At 39.2% G+C, this 9,657-nt stretch overlaps 2 protein-coding genes across 2 annotated transcripts; one reads left to right on the top strand and one right to left on the bottom strand.

The window, feature by feature from the left end:
* The first annotated feature begins 2,139 nt into the window (after nucleotides 1-2,139).
* LOC307160735 (uncharacterized protein) lies at nucleotides 2,140-5,995 on the top strand. The gene is made up of 9 exons (XM_079874923.1): nucleotides 2,140-2,181; nucleotides 2,776-3,041; nucleotides 3,128-3,449; nucleotides 3,613-3,658; nucleotides 3,946-4,037; nucleotides 4,301-4,411; nucleotides 4,539-4,642; nucleotides 5,191-5,363; nucleotides 5,740-5,995. The coding sequence occupies exons 3-9, from the start codon at nucleotides 3,148-3,150 to the stop codon at nucleotides 5,950-5,952; spliced, it is 1,041 nt and encodes a 346-aa protein (XP_079731049.1). The 5' UTR covers nucleotides 2,140-2,181; nucleotides 2,776-3,041; nucleotides 3,128-3,147; the 3' UTR covers nucleotides 5,953-5,995.
* A 5-nt stretch (nucleotides 5,996-6,000) lies between these two features.
* LOC307160734 (G2/M phase-specific E3 ubiquitin-protein ligase-like) lies at nucleotides 6,001-8,647 on the bottom strand. Its single transcript, XM_079874922.1, has 7 exons — nucleotides 8,446-8,647; nucleotides 8,224-8,323; nucleotides 7,955-8,114; nucleotides 7,742-7,848; nucleotides 7,085-7,229; nucleotides 6,731-6,857; nucleotides 6,001-6,502 (listed from the first exon to the last, which is right to left on the bottom strand). The coding sequence occupies exons 1-7, from the start codon at nucleotides 8,633-8,635 to the stop codon at nucleotides 6,156-6,158; spliced, it is 1,176 nt and encodes a 391-aa protein (XP_079731048.1). The 5' UTR covers nucleotides 8,636-8,647; the 3' UTR covers nucleotides 6,001-6,155.
* Nucleotides 8,648-9,657: the final 1,010 nt, after the last annotated feature.

The following is a 9,657-nucleotide window of genomic DNA, read 5'->3' as shown; positions in this document are numbered from 1 at the left end:
CATGATTTACTATAGTATACCATGATTTACCATGTTCAAGTATGATTTACTGATTCTAGCATGATTTACCATAGTTTACCATGATTTACCATAGTTTACCACGATTTACCACGATTTACCACGATTTACTATAGTATACCATGATTTACCATGTTGAAGTATGATTTACTGATTCTAGCATGATTTACCATAGTTTACCATGATTTACCATAGTTTACCATGATTTACCACGATTTACCATAGTTTACCATGATTTACTATAGTATACCATGATATACCATGTTCAAGTATGATTTACTGATTCTAGCATGATTTACCATAGTTTACCATGATTTACCATAGTTTACCACGATTTACCATGATTTACTATAGTTTACCATGATTTACTATAGTATACCATGATTTACCATGTTCAAGTATGATTTACTGATTCTAGCATGATTTATCAGTTTACCATGATTTACCAGTTTACCATGATTTACCACGATTTACTATAGTTTACCATGATTTACCATGTTCAAGTATGATTTACTATGATTCTAGCATGATTTACCATAGTTTACCATGATTTACCATAGTTTACTATGATTTACTATAGTATACCATGCTTTACCATGTTTTAGTATGATTTACTATGATTCTAGGATGATTTACCATAGTTTACCATGATTTAGTCAAAAGAGCCAAGTCCCATCTCTATACTATGTTTTGATGCAGAGATATACGTTTTGTTAAACGGTTGCTAGGGTACTCTTTTTGGTTGTTATGGAGTTGCTTGACAGCTGCCAATGATGAAACTGCAAAGGCTTCTTGACACTTTGAATGATATAAACCAACTCCCATGCCTCTGTGACATTCAGAATGGAAGATATCCGTCTTTGGATTTTGGTTGCTAAGGTGCTCGACAATGGTTGCTATGGAGGGGCTAGGAAGTGTTGAGGTGATTCATGATTGGCCGTTTGCTGCCCCGAGTCAAATGAGACCACCCTCGTGTTTGTATGACAATTCAGTCTGGAGATATCCCTTTGATCTATTTCAATGGAAGTCTATGGGACTTGTTGCTAAGGTTCTCTAAATGGTTGCTAGGGCGTGGCTTGATAGCTTCACAATGAGCCTGAGAGACTGATTGGTCGTCTGAGTAAAATGAGCCCGCCCCCTTGTCTCTATGACACTGTGATCCAGAGCTACGTTCAATAGAAAATCCCTATGCAATTTACCATAGTGGGAAAAGCATGTGTGTTTCACGGGACGTTCCTTCCCCATAGTAAGTCAATGGGGCAACTTTGGGCAGCTCCTGCCCCCCAGGGGTGCAACTTTTACCCCATTGTGAGGTATGTTCTTACAGAGCCTGTTAGCCTCTTCAAATGTGGCAAATCACACGTTTCTGCGAAATCCTCGCTCCGAGCTACGAGTGCTCAAAGTTTGTTGCAATGTTAAGTCAATGGGACTTTTTTGGCCGCTTTTTCGCCCCTGGGGCGAACACCGCACCCCCGATCGCTTATAAAAGTCATAGCACACCTCTCCTCAATGAGCCGGTCGATTTGACACCTCATTCATGGATCTGTGACAAACGGTGCGGGACGAGTTACGCGCCAAACTTTGTGTGGAATAATAATAAGAAGAACTAGAATGTACGTTTCCTGAAGAAAATGTGAAATGGTGCTTGCAGTGGCAAAACTCGCCACTCGGTTGCTAGAGTGTGGTACATGATTATGGCGTCATTTTTATGTCAAAAGTTATGAGCGTTTAAGACATACTCACGAGCACATTATGTTATTTCACACGCGCAAAAATTAACCTTCAGCTGGCATGATAAAAGTACTCGCGCACAAATTCAACAACCGAGAGGTGTACAGGTAGCTGCGAGCGAGCGCCTGGCATACTCTTACTCTGCTTGTACAGTGGAATCCTGCTCGCGCGCAGCGGGCGTCTGCTCGCGGAGCGCTGTTTTGCTCGCGCAGTGGATTTCTGCTCGCTCAGCTGATTTCTGCTCCCTCGAGTGTACGTGACTTTTGACAATTTGGGGGCGGAAACCAAGGAGGGCACTGACCCTCTTTTGATTGGTCACTTTCACACAGGGACATCCTTGATTGACAGCTCTCATTACAGGAAGCACGGAGTCAACGTATCTGACGGAGTTGCACAGTGGACGGAATGGCGGCGACACCTGAAGATGTAGGCGTAAGTGATATTGATGATATGATGGGGGCTGTGTGTTTGACAATGTTATAGCAATTTCATCTGAAATTTGTTTGGAACATGTAAGTAGCTGACATAAGCTAATCAACCTTAACTAGCAAGTTTTAGGCTAGCGAGCTAGCAAACTCAGCAGGGGCTAACGTTAGTTTTTTTTTTCTATTTTATTTCTTTATTTTTTTTATTTTTTCACCTTGTTAAGATCAGATATATGAATATTGATTCAATTTCGTATACGTGTTAAAATTGTAATTTGACAAAATGTTAATAAAATTTGTGGGAAAAAAAAAGTTAGGTGTCTCTCAGCAAACTAGCGTTTTAGTCAGTGCTGCATGTGTAAAACAAAACGTAAAGTATGGCCAGTGGTTCCCAAACTTTTTATGGCAAGTGTTTTAGTTGAACTAGTGACCATGTATGTTACTATAACATACAGCGCTTTCAAGAACGCCTCTTGACTTGGACTTCTTACAGTTTGCTTGTCGGCAGGAGCCTGTACCTCTGGGAAGCACTGTCAAGGCATGTAAATGTCCCCCCAGATATTGTACAGTGTTCATTTCATGTTGTTTTCCACTTCAACAGGACATAGTCAGACGTGAGATTACTTCCAGGCTGATCATTAAATTAGAGTCAGCGCTTTCAAGAACGCCTCTTGACTTGGACTTCTTACAGTTTGCATGTCGGCAGGAGCTGTACCTCTGGGAAGCACTGTCAAGGCATGTAAATGTCCCCCCAGATATTGTACAGGCCTTAAGAGATTTCCTCCATCTGGTCATGGACCACATTGAAAATGCTGAAGTTACCAGCAGTACTGTTGAAACTGTAGCTGGAGAGATGGGGCGTCCCATGTACAATTTAGAGAAGGAGAGACTTGTTGAGCTTTTGGAGATAAATCTGTCTGTGGACTGCATCGCAAAGTTACTGTGCGTTTCAGCCAGTACAGTCAACAGACGGATGAGGGAGTTTGGTCTCTCTGCCAGACAGAACTACAGCAATGCTACTGACCAGGAGCTTGATAATGCAGTCCAACGCATCAAAAATGAAATGCCCACAGCAGGCTATCGGATGGTCAAAGGGAGGCTAAAGTCCATGGGAATCCACGTCCAGTGGAGGAGAGTTACTGCATCAATGCATCGAGTGGACTCGCTTGGGATTCTTTCTAGACTGACTGGACTGGGCTGCATTGTGCGAAGAACTTACTCTGTCAGGGGGCCCCTTTCACTGTGGCATGTCGACACTAACCACAAACTTATCAGGTCAGTACTGTACAGTACAGATTATTCATTATTTATTTATTTAGTTAAATATAATGATGCAGACACTGATAGATCTCAAAGCATAAGTATGTTGCCATGACATTTCTACAATAAAAATTCAGGTTGAAACTGGTAATGTAGGTCTTTATTTTGTTCCCATCAGGTACAACATTGTACTTTTTGGTGCAGTGGACGGCTACTCCAGGAAGGTAAGATTTCATTTCATTGGGTCTTTTCATGTGTTGGCCTTCTGTGTAAGCAAATTTGCTATGATGTACACCAAATAATTACATGTTGCATTCAGATGGCTGAAATACTACCCTGTTGACGTGGGAGAAAAAGTTATTATATGGTGCTGCATGGTAGTAAAAGTCATTAAGGTGTGTTAAAATATCAGATTCCCTGAGGCATGAAGGGACCAGAGTGTAATCCAATTGTACATGTAAGATATTGACAAATAGTAAATGTACATTTATGAAAATGTCTCATAACACAGGTGATGTGCTTGAATGCTGCAACAAACAATCGTGCATCAACCGCATTCACTGCCTTCAAAAAAGCTACTGAGAGGCATGGAATACCCTCAAGGTAAGTTTTTACAGGCTTCAAGGTACAGACACAAACATGATGGATGTTATATTTTAAGAAAGAATTTACTGTAAACTCAGGGTTCTCAAGGATTATAATTTTAAATGTTTCCTCACAACACTCTACTTCCTTATACTCTCCAGTCATAGCCTTACCCCTCCACGCTGAACACGTTTATTCTGACACAATGTAGCACTTTATTTCTGTGTATTGTACATCACTGACAGATTTTAACACACTGGTCATCTGTGTTTGCACTTCAGGGTGAGAGGTGATCAGGGAGTGGAGAATGTCGAAATAGCCCGATATATGTTCACTGTCCGTGGAACTGATCGAGGAAGCTTCATATCAGGAAAAAGCGTCCATAATCAAAGGTTTTTCTTTTTTGTATTTTGGATGCTTTTACCAAGCTAATAAAGAGGTCTTTTGTGTGTAAAATCATAACATATTAACATTTTATCATGTCCTTGATTGTTAAAATAATAATTTCTAAATCCGTAGGATTGAACGCTTGTGGCGGGATGTCAGAACATGTGTGATATCAAAATATTACAACGCACTCCACAGCCTAGAGATGGATCACCTTCTTGATGTGTCCTCCAGAGGTAAGGGTTTGTCTCATCATATTGTGCTATTTATCATCTACTTTCTGTAGATTGTTGTACGTCTTGGTCAGTTAAATGTTTCCTGTGTCTGTGTTCTATTATTATTTGATTTGTGCATGGTTTGTAAGGTTTGTTGTTGTCCTTCATCTTCTGTTGTTGATTTAATTTAATCCTAGTAACCATTCCATACAGGAGGTCTTTGTCCCCTGCCAGGCCGTTATTGTAAATAAGTAATTGTTCTTAAAAACTTGCCTGGTATAATAATAATCATGACTTGAGGTGGAAAACAAGGAAGGTGCAGGCGTCCTTATAATTGGTCAATTTCAACACAATTGGATTGGTTAACAGATGTCTGGAGCACTTTAATAAACATTAATGGCTAGTCGTATATCACTGTAAATCATTGTGGAATTTTAGAAATGGTTAAATACTGGGGAAAAAAACATAAATCAATGAGATGTATTTACGAAAGGCAATTCAATGATTAATGTTATGTTTTCAAAGCTCACCTGTGAAAAGTAACATACTCCTATCCTGTCCCTTTATAGAAGACCTTTTGACAGTCCACCTGACATTCCTTCCTAAACTGAAGGCAGACCTGGAGGCTTTTGTGGAAGGATGGAACAACCACCCACTGAGAACAGAAGGGAATAAAACTCCTGAGCAGATTTGGCACTCAGGAATGATGCTTCGACCGATTGACCAGCCAGAGAATCTTGAGGTTCTTTTTTTTTTCCTTTTAAAACAACTAAGTTGCTACAGTAAATTTTATATCCAAAATAAGCTGTTAATGTAACCTTGAGATGGCCCACCAGGCTCTAAGCAGTGTAACATATCTTCAGCTGGTGAAACAATCACAACTGATGCAAATGTTGGTAATAGTTCATATGCACTCAGTAACCTCTTCATTAGGTACACTTGTACTGTTTAACACCAATACGAATATTTAAGCACCTGATCAAATCAATTTGTTGCATAGTTATACAAACCCTAAATGTTTATCTTCAGCTAATGTTGAAAAGCCAAACAATTGGGATGAACAGATTACATTAGATGACTAATGATAGCGGTATTTTTCTGTCTTGTTCGACTGTCAGGATATTGAAGAGCCGGACATTGACTGGGATGTTGCAGCTGACTATGGAGAAGATGTGGATGGTGTGATAGTAGTCCCTGAATTTGAGTGTCCACTGAATGAACAGCAGCTAGTAGAGCTTCAGGTGCTGATTGAAGAAAATGGAGACACTGACACTAGAGACCTTTACCTCCTATGTCATGAATATGTGCTTCAGGCTTTGTCAGGTGTTTAATGTTTGTTTTTGTGATCAGAAAGTGATGTAAATAAAATATACAACAACCACAGTTAAATCTTTAGATTTATTCTTTTTAACAATAGAACAACTTTGTTGTACACTTGTTTGTACACAGTAGTAGAAAATAGAAACAAAGCACAAAAAGGGTTACAAAGTTAGCAAGTAACTTAAACAAGTAACAAGGACCTTAAAATGCTACTTTAGTGTCTGCTGAACTCGTAACCACCACAGATTGCCTCGGTTAGGTTGTTTTCAAACTCTTGGGAGGTGGCTAAGTGGCGTGTAGGAAATGTAATGGCAACAGCACAAGCATTGACAATGGGGTAACAAAGGCTATGTGCCCCATAGCGGGAGTCGCAGTCATGATCAAAATTAACAGTTATCTTGAATGCCTCTCTCTTGGATTCGATCAGTGGAACATGTGCCTGACCTGTGACCCACTGAAGGAAGCTCCGGACTGACAGGCGCTTCCCCCCACCATTTGTTCCGTGCACAGCTGCCACGTGACTTTGACCTTCAGGGCTGCCCTCTTCTTGGCTGTCTGCTTCTTCTCAGAGACAAATACAAATAAGTAATTTCCAACATTTCTGTTAGTACAAATGCATTCGTCATATACATGGCGGGGGTTTGACAGAATACACATACGAATATAAACCTAAAGAGGGAGTAACTAATTAAAATAGAATAAAATGAAACCGGTGGAAAACAAGTGTATGATAGTATGGTAAGAGTGATGGACAAGGATTATAGAAAAAGGTGCTAAGCAGTGTGTTACCTCTGTCTTCCAACTTTTGCAAGAAATCCTGCAGAAAATTGATGATCCGCATCTCTCGCTGCCGTCTCACAGACCCTTCCTCACTGAAATCAGGAGATAGCGCAAGCAGAAGGAAGTCTACATTCACCTAAAATAAGGAAGCAAATCAAATGCTTAAACACGGTAAAACAGTAAGGATTGCAGATTTAAATTAAAGATTCATTTTATGTTTTGGCCTGTAGCGTTTAGCTCTTTGAACACACATTTGAAGGTAGCTTAAAGTAAAAATGCAGAATATGCCATATGAACAAGTCATCAGTGTCTCTAACAGTGGCTGTTCTAATAAAATAATTGTTCATTCACAACGTTACTGACTTCCTGTAAGTGGCCGGGGACAAAGAGCTGCTGGCACATCTGGGTGTGCTGTGCTAACACCTCATCTAATCCGTAGAGCCTCAATCCCTCACGCAGCTGGTTCAAGATCGGGATCAGCCTCACTAGTGCATGCAAAGCGATGGCACTAAAACAGTAAGAAAAAAAGGTAACACTTTATTTGACGGTGTCCTTGTTACATATGTTACATGTACTTACCATAGTAATAACAGTAAATTATGCATAATTACATGCAACTAACCCTCAACCAAGCCCTAATCCTACCCTATTCCTATAGTAAGTACATGTAGTTACTTAATATTACTCTGTACTTAAATATATAATTACACTGTAACAAGGACACCTTACAATAAAGTGTAACCGAAAATAATACTGTATTGATTCAGAGTTAAATTGTTAACAAATGACAAATAACAAATGATCATTGCGACGGAAGCAAATCAATCAAAACTAACTTTAGATGGAAATAACTTAACTCTGCTGTAAAGCCAAAACAATAATTATACGCTTATCTCTGTAAAGCTGCTTTGGAACAATCTACATTGTTAAAAGCGCTATATAAATGAAGATGACTTGACTTGACTTAACACTAAAGCATTTTGTGACAAATATTTATGTGTTATGATTATGTTAACTTACTCTGTGATGGCCTTTTTTTGGTCAACATTTATTGGCCCAGTGTAGCCACATGCCACAATCGCATCTGATAAGTCTATCAGCCTTTCTCCACCTTCTGCATTTTCCACCTGAAAGTAGAGACACAACCTTGATATTTGCAAAAAGAGACAAACATTGTCTGATAACTTTATATGCCTGACTTGGAAAAATGTATGCATTACACCGATTAAATACCTCTGTCATCAGATTTTTAATATCCTGATCAGTGACTTCGAGTACACCAACATCCTTGTCCATCTCCCCATGGCACAAGAAATGGTAGCACCATCTTGTAAGGAAGTTTGGTGCAGGACCACCCTGCACCAAACTTGTGGCAAAAATCTCCCCACAAGTCCTTTTGTGACAAAGACAAAAGCTATTTTGAACAAAATGGCAGTGGACTTTTACTACCTAATTAAACAATACAAAGTCATATATTTCATATGACAGACTGTGGCACATACTTGAAACTGTTGTCCTGGTAGTCACAGATACTGTATTTAGGGTTTTTGCCCCTTTCCCCATCTCCTTCAAAAAAACGTGCTTCAATTCCACACACCATTTCTGTAAAGAACAAAGAGCTGCTTTTGTCAAATGTATTAGATATGTGTAAGATATTATTCACATTGATAATCTCTTAAATGTGCTTTTCATCATGTGTGTTGACCTTGGTGGGGCACACATACCGGTGAGGAACTCTTTACGAAGAGCGCCTTGGTCTATTCCATTTTCTCCAATGAAGGAGACCCTGAGGAGATTCTTTGGGGAGGCCTGTTTTTGCCTGGCCCACTGTTTCAGCCCCCTTTGAAACAGGTCCTCTCTTGTCACATTGATGTTGAATGACCGGGATGTGTCAACTTTCTTTTCAAGTGACATCAGGATGTCTGATACGCTACACAACAATATCAAAACAATATTGTTGAGAATTCAGTGCTACAGACCAAGGCAAGCATCATTATCCAATCCCATTAAAAATTATTCTACAGCATACCTGCCGAAGTGCTCATCAGTGTCCTCACTAATATCTGCATCTTCATCATTTGTGTTGCTGTAAAGATCAACAATAACAAAATTCCATAAACAGGTTACCTTAATCCATCATCTGTCCAAATTCTTTAATAAAAGGGGGGACGATGAGGGGACTCTACAGTGGGATTAAGCATTTTAAGCAAATGGATACAAAATGCATCAAACTTTGTAAGATACTAAGAAGAAACTTAGAAAAGCTTTTACCTCTCCCCGCAGACACTTGCATGCACATGGATGTCGTCTTTTGTAAATAGTTGACTGCACAATGGACAAGCAACCTATGAAAATAAAAAATAACATTGTTAAATATCCATTAAAAATGCAGATGTACTCTTTCAGAGGTCAGATGTGAACATGCTCTTTGATGAGAACAGATCATGTAAAACATTTCACTGGTTAATTCTTAAAACCTAAATCTTAAGAAGAAACAGAAGCAATTTGCTCACCTTACTCTCCAAATGTGATGGCTGCACAATATCAGATGCCTGTAAAACATTTCTGGGTCATTCACATCAGATATATTTGAAATAAAATCATAAATGTATGGCTCAATAATATGAAATGCTACGTATGATCTCTTCATTTGTATTGATAACTTACCACTTCGTCATCCAAGTTGATAATGTCATCATCACAGTGGGTCTATAAAATGAAATATCAAGACTTGATGACTTACAAAAAAACAATAGCTATAAACAACAGTGCCAGAAGCAATTTTGGGTTAAGCTGACAGGGACACTGCTAAAATGCTCCCACCAGATATATTTGAAATAAAATCATAAATGTATGGCTCAATAATATGAAATGCTATGTATGATCTCTTCTTTTTTATTGATAGCTTACCACTTCGTCATCCAAGTTGATAGTGT

This window comes from Squalius cephalus (assembly GCF_949319135.1).
Source record: "Squalius cephalus genome assembly, chromosome: 6".
Taxonomy (NCBI): domain Eukaryota; kingdom Metazoa; phylum Chordata; class Actinopteri; order Cypriniformes; family Leuciscidae; genus Squalius; species Squalius cephalus.
Note: the sequence above shows the minus strand (reverse complement) of the source record. Positions and strands in the feature narration are given on the sequence as shown.